This window comes from Pongo abelii, chromosome 5, assembly GCF_028885655.2.
Source record: "Pongo abelii isolate AG06213 chromosome 5, NHGRI_mPonAbe1-v2.0_pri, whole genome shotgun sequence".
Lineage (NCBI taxonomy): Eukaryota > Metazoa > Chordata > Mammalia > Primates > Hominidae > Pongo > Pongo abelii.
Window position 1 is genome coordinate 139,816,733 of NC_071990.2, and position 20,907 is coordinate 139,837,639.

At 42.1% G+C, this 20,907-nt stretch overlaps 1 protein-coding gene and 1 long non-coding RNA gene across 4 annotated transcripts in view; one reads left to right on the forward strand and one right to left on the reverse strand.

Moving 5' to 3' along the window:
- Positions 1-20,907, forward strand: part of ARFGEF3 (ARFGEF family member 3) — a 186,369-nt gene that overhangs the window by 124,911 nt on the left and 40,551 nt on the right. For all 3 annotated transcript variants that reach the window (XM_024248774.3, XM_024248772.3, XM_054558214.2), the window contains 7 exons: positions 5-115; positions 2,760-2,910; positions 4,676-4,996; positions 6,941-7,074; positions 9,197-9,342; positions 11,004-11,183; positions 19,641-19,785. In XM_024248774.3, the coding sequence (XP_024104542.2) occupies positions 5-115; positions 2,760-2,910; positions 4,676-4,996; positions 6,941-7,074; positions 9,197-9,342; positions 11,004-11,183; positions 19,641-19,785 (1,188 nt within the window). The remainder of the gene's footprint in view (positions 1-4; positions 116-2,759; positions 2,911-4,675; positions 4,997-6,940; positions 7,075-9,196; positions 9,343-11,003; positions 11,184-19,640; positions 19,786-20,907) is intronic.
- Positions 6,976-8,695, reverse strand: LOC129060081 (uncharacterized). Its single transcript, XR_008526473.1, has 3 exons — positions 8,647-8,695; positions 8,186-8,240; positions 6,976-7,086 (listed from the first exon to the last, which is right to left on the reverse strand). It is a non-coding gene; the product is annotated as an uncharacterized LOC129060081 (long non-coding RNA).

The window sequence follows — 20,907 nt, forward strand, 5'->3', positions numbered from 1 at the left end:
GAAGGGGTTGCTGCTAACTGCGCCTCAGCCCTTGCCCAGATGGCAGCTGCCTCCTGTGTCCAAGAAGAAAAAGAAGAGAGGGAGGCCCAAGAACCCAGTGATGCCATCACACAAGGTAACAACTGGAGGGCCAGAACCCACCTGGTGCCTTGAGTGCAGTATGCACACACCTGCACAGGCCTACACACACCAGCCAACACTCATGCCTGTTCTGTGTGTGATGCCCAGTATGTATACACCACTGATCACGAGATCCCACTGAGCCACAGGTTTGGGTCTCTTCTATATGGGTGACCAACAGAAGATCTCTCTGGAGAATGAGAGACATACTGACCCCTGGTGGCAAGGATAGTGCAGCAGGCCCAGGGAGGCCCACCTGGCTGAACTGTTCACACCTGTCATCTAGTCACTGGCTTTGGCAGTTCACACAAGTGCACACATGAAGACCCTTCGGGTTATAGTGGGGAAGGCAGATTGGCCAGTTTTCTAAAGGAGAAATTAAACAGACGGAGAAAATTCATGAGGGGAGGCTCAGGAAGAAGAGGCTCTTATCAGAGAAAAATCTGAGCTTTGTGAACTCGGGAAATGGCTGATTTTTAACTTGATGAAATCAGTGAGTCAGTGAAGCTGATGATTATCTGGATCTAAGGGAAAAGAATGACCATCCTGGTAGCAACAGAAGATACAAGGCAGGCAGCAAACAAAAGGAAAAATGCAAGCTTGGTCCAAATTGTGTAACTACTATCAGATATGTACAGTAGCAAGTCACTGAATCAGCTGTACATTTTTAGCTGAGAAACAATTTAGGTCCGTGTTTCTCAGACTTGAATAAAATTTAGAGACCCATTTGAAAACAAAATCGCTCTCACAGATCCCCAGTGTTAACTGAAAAAGGAGTCTCACAATTTTACCTAAGTATTTTACAACCATGAACTACATAAAAATCCTTGCATTCACAGTTCTTTAAAAAACCACAAAACCAAGATCACGATATTCAGATTAAATACAAATAAAAAATAAGATTAAGGCCGGGCACAGTGGCTTACGCCTGTAATCCCAGTACTTTGAGAGGTCAAGGAAAGTGGATCACTTGAGCCCAGGAGTTCAAGACCAGCCTGGGCAACATAGCAAAACCCTGTCTCTACTAAAAATACAAAAATTAGCCAGGTATGGTGGCATGTGCCTGTAGTCCCAGGTACTCGGGAGGCTGAGGTGGGAGGATCACCTGAGCCTGGGGAGGTCCAGGCCGCAGTAAGCAATAATCATTCTATTGCACTCTAGGCTGGGTGACAGAGTGAGACCCTATCTCAAAAAATAGGTAAAACAGCCAGGCGCAGTGGCTTACACTTATAATCCCAGCACTTTGGGAGACTGAGGTGGGCAGATCATTTGAGTTCAGGAGTTTGAGACCAGCCTGGCCAACACGGTGAAAGAAACCCCGTCTCTACTAAAAAATACAAAAAATTAGCTGGGCGTGGTGGCAGGTGCCTGTAATCACAGCTACTTCAGAGGCTGAGGCGGGATAATTGCTTGAACCTGGGAAGTGGAGGTTGCCGTGAACCAAGATGGTGCCACTGCACTCCAGCCTGGGTAACAGAGCGAGACACCATCTCAAATAAATAAATAAAATTAATATCACATTTATTAGGCAAATGATGTTTTGCTAAAAATCACTTTGCTCCTTACATTAGGAGATGGTTTGGATTCCTTTGAGGTTGGCTTGCTATATTTCTGGGTTCTGGACCATCACTTAGTTATCCTACCACATGCAATTACTTGAAACCTTTGTTCAAGGAGGACACTGTGGTTTGGCCTTGCCTTAGCATTTTGCATTACTGACATCTGAAGTTACCTTCTGCATTCTTTCTCATTAGTCATCTACAATTTGTTTTGTTTTGTTTTGTTTTGTTTTGAGACCAAGTTTCACTCTTGTTGCTCAGGCTGGAGTGCAATGGCACAATCTTGGCTCACTGCAACCTCTGCCTCCCAGGTTCAAGTGAGTCTCCTGCCCCAGCCTCCTGGGTAGCTGGGATTACAGGCATGTGCCACCACGCTCAACTAATTTTGTATTTTCAGTAGAGACAGGGTTTCTCCATGTTGTTCAGGCTGGTCTCGAACTCCCAACCTCAGGTGATCCACCTGCCTTGGCCTTCCAAAGTGCTGGGATTACAGGTGTGAGCCACCACGCCCAGGCTACAATTTTTTGGAGCTCATAAATACAAACTCAAGGGATGAAATGAAATTGGTCATTTTTAGTGATAGAGCAGTCATTCTGGTGCTGAAAATATGTATAAATAAGTTGTTTTAGAGATGATGATCATAATGAGAGCCTAACATTACAATAATCTCAGAGGAAACTTGCAGAAAGCCAGGAATTCTTCCATTTGACCAATTTTTGGGAAGGGTGAAAGGTCTGGGCCCAGATGGTTTTAGCTGGAATTGGCTCATGAAACCCATCCACACTGCTGTGCCTGACCCAGAGCCCATGAAAGGGCCTGGAAGGAATGGCACCTGCCAGCTCAGGATCCATCCCACTTCTGGAGCTGGAGAGCCGGGGCCACCGGCACATGGGACCTGCTGGCTGGGTGGTTTGCATGATGGTCCGCAAGGACCTACTGTGGAGGCGCTTGCTGCCACTGAAGTCTGTCCTTTCCCTTTTGCCCTTGCATGACACACATTCTTTCATTTTCATTCTTTCTCTCTCCTTTTCTGTCTCCCTTACTCAACCTGTTATTTTAATAAATGTCTTTCTGGCACAGTGAAACTAAAAGTGGAGCAGAAACTGGAGCAGATTGGGAAGGTGCAGGGGGTGTGGCTGCACACTGCCCACATCTTGTGCATGGAGGCCATCCTCAGCGTGGGCCTGGAGATGGGAAGCCACAACCCGGACTGCTGGCCACACGTGTTCAGGTGCATGACGGGCTCCCACCCCCAGATGGCACTGACCCTGCCTCGGGAAGCCTGGAGTGGGCTGTGGGGGGTGGAGAGGGGTAGCCTTAAGAGCCTGCCAGCATGTAAATCAATTATAACAATTCACAGAGTTTGATTAAACTTCAAATGAGACGTGAAAAGAGAAGAGGAAATAAGGGCCCAACTAAATGTATGTTTTGAAGAACAGGGGACAGAACTGGGTCTGAGGAATTGTGACTTTTCTATTGACATTTTTATGAGAGAAGGAAGGAAGAAAAACCAATTAAATAATTGATTGAGATGACTAAGTTAAGTGAATACTGTGCAAATCTAAAACTGGTCATGTCTCCGCAATATTACATTGCTATATGTTTATCAATGTCCTCTTTACTTAAAGAAGGATTTCAGATAGCTTATTTGGATACATAAAATACAAGATACCTACTTTTAATTTAGCTAGACTGAAACAAAACAAAACAAAAAATAGTACACCTCTGCCAAAGACAGACCAAAAATTTGGCTCTAGGCATTGTAGCATCAAAGTGAAAAGAAACTCCCAGTGAGTTATATAGTGCACAGTGCCTGTAAGATGAAAACCAGCAATAGCTCCAGAGTCCAAGTCCTCTTACAACTAAGACTGAAAGCACGTCTCCCCAAGCATTGCATCAGGGCAGACCCAGTACCGTGGAAGGAGCACTGCCCATGGAACAGGGCGGGGGCTGGCCATACTGTTCCTTCTCCTTCTCTGCAACACACACCTCACCCTCACTCCAAACCCAGGTCTAGGCAGAGCAGGCATGGGGCAAGAGTGGCCAGGGCAATGGCTGATGGCCCAGGGCACCAGCCAGAGCTGGGTTCAGTTTCACATCTTCAAAGCAAATATAGCCATGAGTGTTTGTTGAGCAAAATGGTTCTATTATGAAGGCTGCTGACCTGCTGCTCATTATTGCTCTAACAAGAAGAACAAAAAAAGGGAAAAAAGAAAAAGGCTCACCTGGTACACAAGCAGCGGGTAAGGGATTGAAAAATTCCTTGATTCTAGAACATCAGAGTGGATTATCCATGATGCTCTTTACCACTAAACGGACTTACTTCGAGGTGAGGGACCTTGCAAACCATCTTTGTCCCAGGTTCTTTTGGGAACAAACCATTTAGAAGTTGGCAGTTGTAGCACATGTGGTGACCCTTCTCTGTGTTTGCCATAATTCGGTGACTGCCCTCCCACCCAGCCGCCACCCACCCCACCCAGACTTGAGTTCTGTGGCGCCGTTGGGACCAGGCAGGACGTGGCTGGGCAGAACTCACTGTGGCTGTTTGGCCTCTCCTTCATAGGTATGGCCATTCTGGGATCCCATCGTAAGGAAATGCTTCCCAACTCCTAATCAGAGCACTATATGGAGGGAAAGAGGGTGCCTGGGGAAAAATGGCTCAAACAGCAGGAAGGCAGATAAGCCAGTAAGCTGGATGAGGCAGGGGGACTGGATGAACCGGGCTTCATTGCCCGTCTTTCTCCCAGCCTGGGGTGAGAGAACCCAAATAATCCTTTACCCATTTCAAGGCTGTCTGGTTCGACTCAAATAATACTAATAATAATGCTGTGTGACATGAGAACACAGGAGGGAAGGACTGACTGCCATCACAGGAAACAGGAAAGCTGGGGAGCTTGCAGAGCTGGCTGCATTTCCTTTGTCTGGCACTGTGGGGTTGATGGAGCTGCCGGGATGAGCTGCAGCGCTTAACAGCTGCTTGTCTGTGCTCTTTCTAGGGTGTGTGAGTACGTGGGCACCCTGGAGCACAACCACTTCAGCGATGGCGCCTCGCAGCCCCCTCTGACCATCAGCCAGCCCCAGAAGGCCACTGTGAGCGCTGGCCTCCTTGGGGACCCCGAGTGTGAGGGCTCGCCCCCCGAGCAGAGCCCGGAGCAGGGGCGCTCCCTGAACACGGCCCCCGTCGTCCAGCCCTTGTCCATCCAGGACCTCGTCCGGGAAGGCAGCCGGGGCCGGGCCTCCGACTTCCGCGGCGGGAGCCTCATGAGCGGGAGCAGCGCAGCCAAGGTGGTGCTCACCCTCTCCACGCAAGCCGACAGGTGCGCGGCGCCGGCCTCCCACGCCCCGGGAGCCTGCTTACCAGGCGACACCCACATCCATCTGGTCTTAGTCATGCCAGGGACGACCCATTTGTTAGCCAGTCACTTAAATCTCTTCCATCTTTTTCAAGCTTAGTTCTCTCTACCATTACATCCATACTTGGAATGAAACGTTTTCTACTAACACTGGAGGGTCTGAGGTAGGCCACCTGGGGTCAAAGCGCTGCGCTTACTCTGGGATCTCAGGCAACCTCACCTCCCTGGGCCCTGCCTGGCTTCTCCATTGGTAAAATAGGGTCATTTTTTAAAAGTAATTCTGTCACCGGGTAGTTGTGAGGGTAAATTAATTAGTAACTTGATGCACCTGGAGCGGAGCTTGGAAAATGGTAAAAATCCACTATTCTTATGATTATGGCTGTTTTCAAAAATCCCACATGCATGTGTTACTTATTGATGCCCAACAACCATGCGAAGGTGAAAAGGGAAAACCACCAATCGCTTCAACTGTTTGGTGGTACTTCCTGAGGTTGAAAGTGCTTTTGGTCACCAGTCACACACAGCTCCACCTCACTTACCTCTTCAGCGTTTGGTCACTGTGTCCCAGACTCCCTGCACGGGCACAGGGAGGACCATCAGGAAGGGGACAAGAGTGGGAGGAGCACTCCCTGGGCCACGACTCAGATTGACCTGAGTTCCTGTCCTGGCTTTGCACTCCGCAGCTGCCGGGTCATGTCTGTAGACATAGCTGCACTAAGACTCAATTTCTCCATCTACTAACCCACTACCATAATTGCTTTTTCCTGCTTATCCAAGTTGGCTGTGAAAATGTTTTAGAATCTGGAAAGTAATATACAAGTGTCAGGTGGAATATAACATTCATCACTATTTTCCTACTAGGAAGGAGGGAGGAGAAATGGTCAATAGGACCCAGAAACCAAATGGTATCAAAATTGGAAGTTACAAAATAGCAAGAAAAAATATATTTGTTTCGATAATTTATAAACGTTTAATCCACTAATTCCCATCTTAAAACTTGCGTGTCTCATTTTCCTCCTTCAAAAAGGACTCATGATTCCATTTCTATTAGAGACCCTCTCCCTGAAGCAGCTCATGGTGCCCCCCACAGCACTGTTTGCCCTGCGGTTTCATTAGGCTTGGAGGGCAGATAGCAGGGTGACCCAAGAGCCATGGAAGGCTCACCTGGCACATTCCTCGTTGTGGCCTCATAAAACAGATATTTGATCTTTACCATTCTTCATTCCCGTGACCTTCAGATCCTCCCCTAAATTCTGCTACTGTTCTCCTCGCCTGCCTAAATCCTTCTGCTGGCAAGGTCTGTGCCCAGCTGAGTGGAAAAGAAAAGGAACCTGTAAGACCCATCATATTAGGGAACATTCTTTCTTCCAAATAGATACTTGAGTTCCCATCACATCCAGGCCTTTGGGTGTGTATGAGGCCAGTCCCTGCCCTGGAGGGGGGCTTACAGGATCCACTTTTAGCTGTTTTTGTATCCTTTCCAGCATTATACTCATAAATTATAGACAAACAAAACCTTATTTATTAATTTACTGGAGTTTTTTGACATCATTTATGAAATTGAAGCTAATTCTGAAGATTCCATTCCCAATTACTCAGTTTCTGGGAACAACGCCTTGCCATCTTTCAGCTTCTTGCCAAGCATTTTATGAGTGCCTACCATAGCTGAGCTAGACCATGAGGGCACAAAGATATTTTTAAATATATTCTTTGTGCCTTTGAATTAAAATCTCACAGTTAGAGCAGACGTGTACACAGTTAGAATAGATATAATAATACCATACATTTGTCTACAGTGTTTACACAGCATTTCCATTAATCACATCAACAAAATTACCATAATCATTCTGCCGGAAAGACCTTGCTGAATTGTTTCCAAAGAACACATCTCTTTCTGTTTGCATCCAGGCTCTTTGAAGATGCTACGGATAAGTTGAACCTCATGGCCCTGGGAGGTTTTCTTTACCAGCTGAAGAAAGCATCGCAGTCTCAGCTTTTCCATTCCGTTACAGATACAGTTGATTACTCTCTGGCAATGCCAGGTAATTCTTTCCCTGAATAAACCATATGCCAGGAGGTTAGCAGGAAACAGCCCAGGCCTCTATCACCAGCAGCGTGTCTGAAGATTTGACTCCACATTCCCTTTGCTTACACTCACACAAGCTAAGCCCAAGTATAGATTTGTCTCCGGATTTTGAAGCACCCTGTGTGAAGGGTGGTGTAACTCTTTGTGAATGGAAACGTTGCTGCTACCACATCTGTAAGAATTCCCACTGGAGCTGGACTAGGTTGTTCTGCTAAGTTTTGTGCTTGTGGTAGAAATTATGTGGCTCCTTAGGGTGCAGATAGCTTCCTTCACATGAGGGTGGAGCTTTTCTGCATATCACAAACCACACCACACACCTCTGTCCAGCCAGCCGGACAGAGGTGGTTTGTGATATGCAGAAGCAACCACTGATTCCAAAAGGGGTGGTGAAAAAGGAAACTGCATATCACTCTTGCAAAACTGATCTCAGAGGCATATCCCATTAATGATGGGTCAGTATCTCTGTCGTCTCCAATGAGGCCAGGTGAATAAATAAGGCCCTCTTGAAGGCCAATCTTGTGGAAGACAAAGTAGAGTTGTTCTGAATTGTTCAAGGGTCCCAAAGCGTTGGCAGGTTGCTCACAGATGGAATTGTTCATCAACAGCACAAGTGGATGTCCTGAAACAGTGAGCACCTGATCTCAGATGAGTTCAGGCAGAGACTGGGAGCCATGTGCTGGGGATGCACCTTAGTGACATGTTGGACTGCACAACCTCTGAGGTCCTTTCTATCCTTAAGAATCTAAAGTTCTAAGTGCAGTATATTTGATGTTTTCACCCTTGCTGCAGATTTAGATTTGAGAACCACAGTTGTTTCCCCACTAGTTTTTAATAGACTTTAAATCCTGAGCTATATAAAGCCAACCTCCCAGGCCCATCAGACTTTCAGAGAATCTCTGAGCCTAGGGGTAACCTTCAAAGTCTTTCGCAATGGAGAAAACAGTAGACTCTGAGCTTACAAAGAACACAATGAGCAGGGGCTAGGAAGGGTTGGTAAATCTAGAAAGAGGGAGACTTACTTCGGAATCAATCAGGTAGGGCTATAAAATGCAGCCTCCAACACTTACCAGCCACAGCATCTGAGGCAAGTCATATCACCTTTCAGACATTCAATTTTCTACTCTGTAAAATAGCAATAATTATATTTTCTTCTTAAAAGAAAATATAGGCCAGGTGGGGCGGCTCATGCCTATAATCCCAGCACTTTAGGAGGCTGAGGCGGGCAGATCACCTGAGGTCAGGAGTTTGAGACAAGCCTGACCAATATGGTGAAACCCTGTCTCTACTAAAAATACAAAAAAAATTAGCCAGGCGTCATGGCACGTGCCTGTAGCCCCAGCTACTTGGGAGGCTGAGACAGGAGAATTGCTTGAACCCGGGAGGCGGAGGTTGCAGTGAGCTGAGATTGCACCACTGCACTCCAGCCCAGGCGACAGAGTGAGACTCCCTCAAAAAAAAAAAAAAAAAAAGAAAGAAAGAAAGAAAGAAAATAAAATTGCGTTAAAAATTAAAGTTATTAAAGACTTACAGAACCAACACAGTGTCTGATGCAGGGTAAACATCCATGATTATTACAGGTTGAGTATCCCTAATCCAAAAATCCAAAATCCAAAATCCAAAGCTTTTTAAGCACTGGAATGATGCCACAAGTGGAAAGTTCCACACCTGACCTCATGTGATGAGTCACACTCGAAATGCAGGCACGCAACACAGTTTATTGAGGGTCCCCAAGGGGTACAAAAATTGCCTTCAGGCTGTGTGTAAAGGTATATATGAAACAGAAATGAATTTTGTGTTTAGACTTGGGTCCCATCCCCAGTAGGAAGTAGAGGAGAGGCAATAGGACATGAGCAAGGAGGGAGTGGGGCAGATGAAGGTGACAGTGGCAAAGAAGTAGCCCAAGGTCAGGGTGAACCACCACATCCTTCTTGAATCCAGGGCCCCCTCCTCCCTTGGTTAGCCAATATCGAATTACCCTACTGGTCCTACCTAGATTTTCAACCTCTCTCTTTGCTTGAATAGGTCAGACTATGTCTGAGTTTGGGCTTTCTGGCATTTATGTTCTTGCCTTCCTGTAGGAGAAGTTAAATCCACTCAAGACCGAAAAAGTGCCCTCCACCTGTTCCGCCTGGGGGATGCCATGCTGAGGATTGTGCGGAGCAAAGCACGGCCCCTGCTCCACGTGATGCGCTGCTGGAGCCTTGTGGCCCCACACCTGGTGGAGGTGAGCACTGGGAAGGTGGGAAGAGGCTGGAACTGCTAAGTCAGTGACCAGCAGAGCCAGCATGGGGGCCTGCAGTCATGTATGGGGACAAAGCACTGTGGCCATTGGGCAGTGAGAACTTGCCTGTCACCTGGTCACAAACATCACTGTTTTCTGGTTACACTTCATGGCATCTAAAGAATCACCCCAAAGGGCAGTACTACCCTAGTTTCACTCTGACCCTCTTTCTTTGCAGTTGTACAACTCAGCTAGTTTTTCATTTTTTATGATCTGGTATCAACCTGAGCCTGGAACAGAAAGACTGTGGATGGTTCCTAATAGCTTTATTTTTATGCATAAATATAACAATGTCTTTGGTTCCTACCAGTCCCTGTTTTCTAATAGCTACATATACTCAGGATAGTGTCCTTTCAGTCAGGGAACCCTATGTCTTGGTTTTCCCAACAAAAGTAATTAATTCCCTAAGACCCTTTCACTCTCCAAAGGAAAGCAGTTCGTGTGATCAGTTTTATGGCAGCTCTACATCTAAGCATCTCAATACATGAGGACTGGCCACTTCCAAGTTGATAGGGAAAACTGTTGCCCTGTTTTGCAGTGATAACTATTCTTAATAGCCCTTTTGCTTTTATCTGGTAGAGATAAATCATAAAATACTTCTTGGAACTTAAATTATTGACCTGAGAACATTCTAGTAAGCAAAATGGGTAGAAAATAGCAATGTAGTCATGGGGAAAAAGTCTATCAGTTATCTTTTACTCTACAATAAGGCCTCCCCAACATCTAGTGGCTTAAAACAACAACCATTTATTTAGCTCATGATTCCATGAGTCAGAAATTTGAGGTAGGCTTCTCTGGTTAGTTCTGGTGTTGGCCAGGCACGGCAGATCTCACTGGCTTTAATTGTGTATCTATGGTCAGCTGGTGCAAAGTCTGGGGCCAGATGGTTCATGATGACCTTAACTGGGAAGGCTAGACAAATAGATCTCTCTTTTCATGGTCTCTCATGTAGACTAGTCTCCAGCAGACCAGCCCCAGCTTGTTCACATGGCATTCTTAGGGTTCCAAAGAGCAACAACAGGGCAAACCCCAAATCACAAGTACTTTTTAATTCTGTTCTTACATGATGTTTGCTTGTGTTCCACTGGCCAAAGCAACTCACACATCCAAGCCCAGGGCCAGTACAGGAAAGGATTACTGAAGAGCATGGAGACCAGGAGGTTTGTAAACCAATTAGAGCTACTGTGGCAATTTGTCCCTCACCTCACTGAGGGACAAATGACTCATCTGATCTTCCTACATGTGGGGCACAGCTAAGATGAAACCATGAGCCATTTCTAGACTGGGTTCTGGTGTCTTTATAGTGAGCATGTTCTGTACCATTCAAGAAAACTGTCATGTTACAGATAAAGAAATTACCAGAAACCTTTCTTTTTCTAGAAACATTAACATGAAATTGAGGTTGTGCCTGATAAGCAGCTGGTTAAATTGTTAAAAATGCAATTTAGTATGCAGTTTGTTTAGACTTGTCCCTTAGAATGTTTTGATTTTAACAGAATTGCTGCTTCTACCTCCTTGTAATGAGGTGGGGTAGGAAAGCCTTCAGAAACCATTCTCACTGTCTGCTGTTCTGATGGTGAGCCACTCTCTCGTGAATTTTGCAGGCTGCTTGCCATAAGGAAAGACATGTGTCTCAGAAGGCTGTTTCCTTCATCCATGACATACTGACAGAGGTCCTCACTGACTGGAATGAGCCACCTCATTTTCACTTCAATGAAGCACTCTTCCGACCTCTCGAGCGCATCATGCAGCTGGAGTTGTGTGATGAGGACGTCCAAGACCAGGTCAGTGTGACATGGTCATCAGCGTCATAGCTGGCTCTTACTGAGTGCAGTGGCAGGCACGGTTCTATGAGCTTTGCATACTTACTCTTTCCAATAATCCTGTGTGGAATCTGTAACAGAGAAGTTAAGCAGGGCCGGGCGTGGTGGCTCACACCTGTAATCCCAGCACTTTGGGAGGCCAAGGCGGGTAGATCACGAGGTCAGGAGTTCAAGGCCAGCCTGACCAAAATGGTGAAACCCCGTCTCTACTAAAAATACAAAAATTAGCTGGGTGTGGTGGCACATGCCTGTAATCCCAGCTACTCAGGAGGCTGAAGCAGGAGAACTGCTTGAACTGGGGAGGCAGCGGTTGCAGTGAGCCCAGATCACGCCACTGCACTCCAGCCTGAGTGATAGAGCGAGACTCCGTGGGAAAAAAAAAAAACAGAAAAGTTAAGCAGTTTGACTAGATACATAATCAGTGATTGGTGGAGCTGGGATTTGAACCTAGGCAATCAAAAAAAAACAAAAACAAAAACAGGAAAGTTAAGCAATCTGACTAAGGATACATAATCAGTGATTGGTAGAGCTGGGATTTGAACCTAGGCAATCTGCTGGCCTATCTCTTTATACCTGGCCTATATTCCTAACTGCTACCATACTGTCCACTGAAGGCAAGGTAAAGAAACTAACTGGAGACTTCGTATTTCACACGATGGTGGGCTAGAAATACAGGATCTCTCTCTCTCTGAAATCCACCAAAAATGTTGAATAGAGGCTTAAACATTTCTTTTAAATACCTTGACACACTGGCAAGAAAGTAAAGAAGTCCCAAAACTGAGTGCCAATGGGAAGCCAAAGAAGTAAGTGGAGCCCTTAGGCTGGTTTTCCCATGAGGGAATTTGCTATCAAGTGGAGCAGAAGTTCTGGTCATCCCAGATGTGAGTGCACAGAAACAGAAAACAAATCTCAACGCAAACTTTACAAAGCTGGTGTTCACTAAGGCCAAGGTTGAATTAAAACAGACTTCCTGAGGATACTATCAGCTTGTTTCTAACATTGGCTCTTAATGGGAAGTTTTTTAAAAAGAGCGCTCCAGGATTTATTATTACAACCTAGCCCTTTTATGTGATCTGTATATGAAATTACACCACCTCAGGGTCTGAGAAACTTTACACAGGCACCATACGGAAGCAACAAAACTCCCCCTAGAGAAACTCATGTCAACTCAGGCCACAAAAGAATCCCACAAATAAAGTTTCAAGGTACGTGAGCTCTCAGTGTTTTTTAAAAAATTCACAAAACACACAAGAAAACAAAGCTATGGAGAGAACTGATAAAACAACAGATGGTATAACTAGACCTATAAAGAATTGGATTGAAATATTGGTATCTTCCATGCAAAATATTAAATCACAAAGCCTAGTAAGTTTAAGGAAATAAAGGACTGAGATTATAAATTAATACCTAAAGACTAGATTGTTAACACTTAAGATAAGTTAACACCTAGTTAACATCTATAGTTAGCTCCTAGATAGTTAACACCTAGAAGTTAACACCTAAAGGTTAGATCATTAACATCTAAGATAAGTTAACCTAGGTAGGTTAACACCTAAGACTTTATACCAATAAGAGTGAACTAGGTAATTCAGATCAACTTTCTCACAGGGAACAACTAAAAAAAGTTGGATAAAAAAAAAATTTTAATCACTTGAAGACACTGACATACTATAGGGCAGTGAAGAACTACAAGGCCAAGATCTGGGAAAAAAAGAATACCCAGAGTAGTCTTCCTGGTATTTGAGGCTGTTTTTCCTAAAAACAGAATCTACTAATTTTTAAAAAGGAAGATATTGGGTTGGTGTAAAAGTAATTGCGGTTTTTGCCAAAAACCGCAATTACTTTTGCACCAACATAATAAAAGACGGAGAAGCTTAGCAAAATTGCAGTCTGGGACCTCCCAAGTCTGGTAACTTCCTGGCATCTTGAGTCAGGATCTTGAAGCGAAAGGGACATCTTAGAAAGAAAGGTGAACCTTAAATAGATTAGTCATAAGAGAAAATAAACCCAACTTCAAATAATCCCAATCCCTGACATGAGATTAAGATAATCTGAGATTTCTAGTGCCTTTCTGATAGAAAATTACATCATTCTATTAATAGTCTTCAAATTATTTCTTGATTTGCAAGTGCATTGTTTGCATTCAATAAAAAATAACCAGGCTCATTAGGAAATAACATGTCATGGAAAACAAAAGTTTAAAAAACAAACAATAAACACACACAGGAACCCAGATATCAGAGTTATCAGAGACATATTTTAAAATAACAATGCTTAAATATGTTTAGGAAGATTAAGGACAGGAGCAGCTTTGGCTATGGTGACATGAAGAAGTTAGGTTAACCTTCCCTGCAAAAATCAAGCATAAAACAGGACAGGACAGAATTGTCCAAAGCAACCATCTGAGGGGTCTGGAAATTGACCAAAAGCAGACAACAAATTGAGTAGCATTTATTCTTAAAAACAGTGTTTGCTAGAACTTTGGTTAAGAATAGTGGGAGTCTGACTTTCTTGCCAAAAACTGAAGCCATCACCTTTACTCCCAAGTTCTATTGGCAAGAATAGTAGTTTGACCAGCGTGAGGCTGACTGAGACAATCATCAGCTTTTCTACTATCAGGGACAGACTTGGTATGGAGAAGAGTGGGGAGAAGACCATTGACTTGTGAATTAAAAGTGATAAATTCATGGAGAAATGAACAGGGGAATCCTGCAACCTTGCTGGCCTAAGGTTTGCAGTGAGTAGTGTACTAGCAAGAAATCTAAGATCCTGGATATCAGAGATTCATGGAGGGACCAAATAGTCTGTTCACACATCCCTGGATGACTAAAACATGGGCATGTACAGGGGAGACTGTAAAGATATCATCAGAAAATAAAAGAAAAGGGAGATAAAAACTGGCTGAACTTTGAAACTGACCAACCTTCTCACACAAATTGATTGCCAGAGGGTAGGAACCTTAAAGACTCAAGGTGTTTGAGCACAGTTTCCACCCACATGATCAGCTGACTACTAAGCTATACAGACATGGGGATGAACACTAGGGAGTCAGGCTAAAAAATAAAAATGAAGAACAAAAACTGAGCAGACACATGAGCGCCATGGGAAGAGACAGATTCCTCAGACTTAGTCTGTGGAATTCCAAGCACCTTAGTCTGGGGATAAAAAAAACCCTCAAAAATAAATTAGAATCCAGCACTGCTATAATACATTATCTAAAATGTCTAATTCTCAAAAATATGAGTGATGCAAAGAAACAGGAAACAGTGAAACACAGAGGGAAAAATAGTGACTAGAAACTGACTTAGAGTGAGCCCAGGTGTATCTGGGAGCCAGAGCCTTCAAAGTAGCTATTAAATATGTTCAAAAAAATTAAGGGAAAATATGACAAGGACTCAAAAATAGGGACTCTAAATATTAATAATCTTCAAATTATTTCTTGATTTGCAGGTGCAATGTTTGCATTCAGTAAAAAATGGGAACTATAAAAATGTAAATTTTAGAGTTGAAAAGGGCAATAACTGAAATTAAAAATTAGCTACATGGGCTTACCAGAAAGAGATGGCAGAAGAAAGATCAGTGAACATGGAAATAGATTAATAGAGATTATCTGTTCTGAAGATCAGACAAAACTAAGTTTGACCAAAAATAAACAAAGCCTCAGAGATTTGTAGAACAATGTCAAGCATACCAACATACCTGCAATGAGAGTCCCAGGTAGAAAAGAGAAAGACAAACAGGTGGGAAAATATATTTAAAGAAATAGTGGAACCCCAATTAGGATCAACACAAAGATATCTACAGTAGACGCATTATAGTCAAAATGCTTGACGACAATGACAGAACCTTAAAAGCTGCAAGAGAAAGACTATATTACTACAGAGGAACTAATGCTAGGATTAACTAATGCTGACTTCTTCAGAAAGAATGAAGGCTAGAAGGCAATGTAATGACATATTTAAGGTGCTGGAAGAAAAACTGTCAATGAATAATCCTAGAGAAATTACTCTTCAAAAAGGAAGATGACAAAAACATTCTCAGATAAACATAAATTTGGAGAATATCTTGCCAGTAGACCTGTTCTACAAGAAATACTAAATTCCTTTAAGCTGAAAGAAATAACACAAACTGGTAAATCTATTGCATAAGAAGAAAAAGTACATAAGTGGGAAAATATAAAACAATGTGTACATTTTTCTCTTTCTCCTAATTTATTTCAAAAACTATTTAAAGCAATAACTCTAACACTGTATTGTTGGATTTATTAAACGTGAAGATGTAATATAAATAATATTAGCAGAAAGGAAGGATGGGAAATGGAGCTATATAGAAGCAAAGTTGCTGTATTTTGCCAGAATTAGCTCAGTATTAACTTGAGGTACAAATGTGATCAATTGAAGATTCATATTATAATCCCTAGGGCAGCAACCAAGAGAATAACACAAAAAGATTAAAAAATAAACATGAATGAAAGCGATCACAAAAAAAAATGTGTTTAACATAAAAGAAGGTAGTAAAAGAGGAACAGAAGAACAAAAAGGATGTGATACGTAAATATGCAGAAAACAAATAGCAAATGGCAGATGTAAATAGAACCATGTCAATAATGGCATTAAATATGCACTAATGAAAGGATGGTCAGCATCATTAGTCATTAGGAATATGTAAATCAAAACCATGTGAGATACTATTTCACATCTACTAGGATAAAAAAGATAGATAATAGTGGCCGGGCACGGCGGCTCACTCCTGTAATCCCAGCACTTTGGGAGGCTGAGGCGGGCGGATCACAAGGTCAAGAGATCGAGACCATCCTGGCTAACATGGTGAAACCCCGTCTCTACTAAAAATACAAAAATTAGCTGGGTGTGGTGGCACACACTGTAGTCCCAGCTACTCGGGAAGCTGAGGTGGGAGAATCACTTGAACCCAGGACTAGACCTGTAGTCCCAGCTACTCGGGAAGCTGAGGTAGGAGAATCACTTGAACCTGGGAGGCAGAGGTTGCAGTGAGCCAAGATCGCGCCACTGCACTCCAGCCTGGTGACAGAGTGAGACTCTATCTCAAAAAGAAAAAAAAAAAAAAAGACATAATAGCAAGTATTGGTGAGGGAGGAGGTGGAGACATTGGAATTTTCATACCCTGCTGGTGAGAGAGTAAAATGTGTGGCTGCTTTACAGTCTGACAGTTCCTCAAGGGGTATATACCCCAAAGAAATGAAAACATCCATACAAATCCTGTACACAAATGTTCATAGTAACATTATTCATAATAGCCAAAAAGTTAGAAACAACTCAAATTCCAACAGCTAATGAATAGATACATTAAATTAGGTTATGTCCACACATCGAAATATTATTCTGCAATAAAAATGAAGTACGGATATATGTACAACATGGGTGAATCTTGAAAACATACATTACATGAGAAAAGCCAGTCACCAAAGACCATATGTTATATGACTGCATTTATATGAAATGTCAGAATAGGAAAATCTATAGTGACGAAAAGTACATTAGTGGTTGCCTCAGGCTGACGGTGGCATGGTGGAGTAGGCAATGACTGCAAATGAGTACCGAGTTTTTTGAGGGCGTAAGTAAAATTGGTTTTAAATTAGACTGCGGTGATGTTTGCACATTAAAGGCCTATTAACCTCATAAACTTATCATTAGTCTTTGAAGGAAAAATATGTAAAAGAAAAATGTATGTATACATAATGTAAGAATTTGTCTCTAAAGCAGGGCTTAAAATTCTTTGGAAAAGTTTGACAAGGTATATCACCTGAATTCAGATTCATCTCGAAGAATTATGCTTAGATAGGAAAAAGGAAACTTATTTTGATCTCAAGTAGAAAAATATATTGCTTTGAGTTTTATGTAGATTTAGACTTTTAAAATGTTAGAATTGATTCTTACTAAAAGTGATTTGTAAAATTACACCTTTGGTTTGGTCACTGGTGATTACAGTGTTATTCTCATACCTTTGTGTATTGAACTATTTCCAGAACCGAATTTGTGTAGATCCTGAACAGTAATATGAGAATGTGATTGGTACTTGTCACCTTTATTTTAAAACTAGTAGCTGAACACTTCAAAGCTGTCAATGTGGATTGGTTGGACCAATAACCTCTGCATGATTCTTACAATTAAATTTTGCAACTAATGGTATTGTTCTTTCAAACAGGTGACGTGTTTTCCATGACTGTTATGGGGGGGGCAATAATTTAATCAGTTCTTGTTTAACAAATTGAATAAAGCAAAGTTTCATAAATTTAAAAAAAAAAAGAAACCTTCCCACAATAACCCAAGCCCCGTTGGTTTTACTGGTGAATCTATAAACTAAGGATGAAATAATATCAACCCTACTCAAGCTCTACCAGAAAATAAAGCAGGAAGGAACACCTCCAAACCCATTTTATGAGGCCTGCGTTTCTGTGATACCAAAGTCACAAGAAGGAAAACTGTAGACCAATATTCTTTATGAAATTAGACAAAAAAATTCCTTTAAAAATTATTGGCCAGGCACAGCGGCTTACACCTGTAATCCCAGCATTTTGGAAGGCCACAGCAGAAGGTTTGCTTGAGTCTAGGAGTTCGAGCCCATGCCAGGCAACACAGTGAGACCCCCAACTCTACAAAAAATATATATATGTATACATATAGCTGGGTGTGGTGATGCATGCCTGTAGTCCTAGCTGCTTAGGAGGCTGAGGTGGGAAGATTCCTTGAACCTAGTAAGTTGAGACTGCAGTGAGCCGTGATCACATGCCACTACATTCTAGCCTGGGCAACAGAGCAAAATAAATCCAGTAACATATAAAGAAGATTAAACATTGTGGCATATGGAATTTATCCCAGCAATGTAAGATTGGTTTAACAGGTCAAAATCAATTAACAATTAGTAGAATAAAAGATTAAAACCACATGATCATCTTAATAGATATAGACAAAACATTTAACAAAATTCATCACCCGTTTTTGACAAAACTTTTTAAGAAAAGAGGAATTAGAGGGATTTCCTCTGTGAGATAAGGGGCATCTTTGAGAATCCTACATCTAACATCACACTTAATGTTGAAAGACTGAGTGTTTTTCTCTTGTAATCAGTAATAAGACAAGGATTTCTGTCTTCTCTATTTCTGCTCAACATTAATTTTTACTCATTGTATAAAGAAATTAAAAGCATCAAGGTTTGAAACGAAAAGTAAAGCTGTTTTAGTTCACAGACAACATGGGGTTGTATATAGAACATTATATGGGATTTGCAAAAAAATTCTAGTCGAGCAAGGTCACTGCATACAAGATCAACATACTAAAATCAATTGAATTTATATATATGAGAAATAAATTACCGAAAGATAAATAAGAACAATTCCATTCATAACATCAAATATGATAAAATATTTATGAATAAATTTAGCAAAAGAAGCTCAAGACCTATACACAAAAGCTACAAAACATTGCTCAGAGAAATTAAAGAAGATTCAAATAAATATGAGATATACCATATTCATGGATTGAAAGACTCAATATTTTTAAAATAGCAAATTTCCCCAAATTGATGTATAGATTCAGTGCAATTCCTATTAAAATCCCAGCAGACCTTTTTGAAGAGATTGTCAAAGTGATTCTCAAATGTATATGAAACTGCAAAGAACAGAATAGAGAAAACAAACTTGAAAAAGAAGAACAAATTTTGAAAATTTACACTACCTGATTTCAAAATTCCAGTAATAAACACAGTGTGGTATTGGTTTGAAGGCAGACCTATAGTTCAGTGGAACTGAAGAATATAGAAATAAATTATCCTGTTTATAATCAATTGATTTTTGATGAAGATACCATTGCAATTCAATCATGGGAGGGGATATTTTCAGCAAATTGTGCTTGAATGTATATGATAAAAATAAACTTACACCTTTACCTCTCACCATGTTAAAAAAAAATTCAAAATGGGTCATGATGTGATCCATTAAAAGAAAAATGGATGAATTAGACTTCACCAAAATTAAGAACTTTTAATCTTGAAAAGACACTATTAAAAAATAAAACTTTTAAAAAGTCCAAAGCTGCGGAAAAATATTTGCAAATTATATTTTGGGAATATATAAGGAACTCTAAAAACAAAAAAAAAGAAAGAAAATAACAAGAAGACATGAACCCAATTTTTAAAAACAACAAAATATTTGGCTAATAAGATGTGAAAAGTTGCTTAGCAGCATTAGTCATTAGTGAAATGCAAATTAATACAATACGGCTGATTATTCAGAAGATTTTTGAGTGAGTTTGTCTATTCTGGTTTTTCCTTTTCACTAAAATTAACTCCAAAATAGGGGACAGAGAAATACATCACCCTTCCCAGATATTCTGCTCCTTTTAAGGAAAGGACTTTAAGTGCCACTTGCTTTGCCTCTGCCAGGTTGTCACATCCATTGGTGAGCTGGTTGAAGTGTGTTCCACGCAGATCCAGTCGGGATGGAGACCCTTGTTCAGTGCCCTGGAAACAGTGCACGGTGGGAACAAGTCGGAGATGAAGGAGTACCTGGTTGGTGACTACTCCATGGGTAAGAATGTTTGGATGATTCTTGCTATTCAGCATTAATTCTCTGTGCCAAGTTTCATGCTATTGAAAAAAATTGAACAATAGGGAAGACAGATTGTCAGCCATGTTTTATCAGCAGGAAAGAATGTGGTATAGCAGGAACATGAGTCCTGAGTTCTGCCAGCAGGCTGAGAGCCCTGAGCATTGTCAGGCCCTGTTCTTGCTGACAATTGGACCATAAGGCTGAGAGACTTCTGTTGTTTCACTTACACTTTGCTGTATTGAGTTCATGTCTAAAGCCAAAAACAAAAATGTTATCCATTTGCTAGTAAGAAGCAGAAAAGTATCATAACACAGAGTAACCAGAATTAGGGAGATTTGGTCGGCTGAAAATGGATGGGTACCCATAAAGCATGCCCAGGGCCCAGGAGTGTTGTCTCAGAGGTTCCCAAGACCACCCCTAAACTCAGAAACCCACCAGAAAGACTCATGGGACCCAGCATATAGTTATGTTGAGATTTATTACACAGCTCATGACTAAGTTTTAGCAATGTAGGAAGGACACAACAGGTTATGACACAGACAGAGTCTGGAAGAATATGCACCAGCTTCCCTGTGCTCTCGCCCTCCCAGGAGGGATCACACAGAAGACATTCTTCCCCCAGCAGTGAAAACACAGCAACATGTTTGCAATGTTTCTGCCCGTGGAAGCCCATTAGAAATCTAGCTGGGGACTGGCCACTTACGTACCCTTTGCCTAGCACATTACCAAAATCCCAGACTCCCAACAGGAAAGCAGGTGTTCACCATAAACCATATGGTTTGTATGAACAGTCTAGGCACGGTGAACTACTCTTATCAGTTAACTGTGGCCTGGGAGTACTCTGAGAGCTGAGTTCCCAGACACCCGCCAAAGGCCAATTTTGCAAGCAAGCTTTCTAAAAGAAGAGTGGTCTCAGGCCTTCTGTGCTCTTTTTCTGCATAGATATAAAGAAACTCACATATGCCACCAAAGGTCTATCTAAACCTGCCCTGCTGTGCCCTGTATATAATCTACAAATACCTGTGCAGGAGCATTCCAGAGGCCACATGGTTCCCTGCTCTCTAGACCAGCACATTGCCTCAGCTCTGCACTCGGCCACCT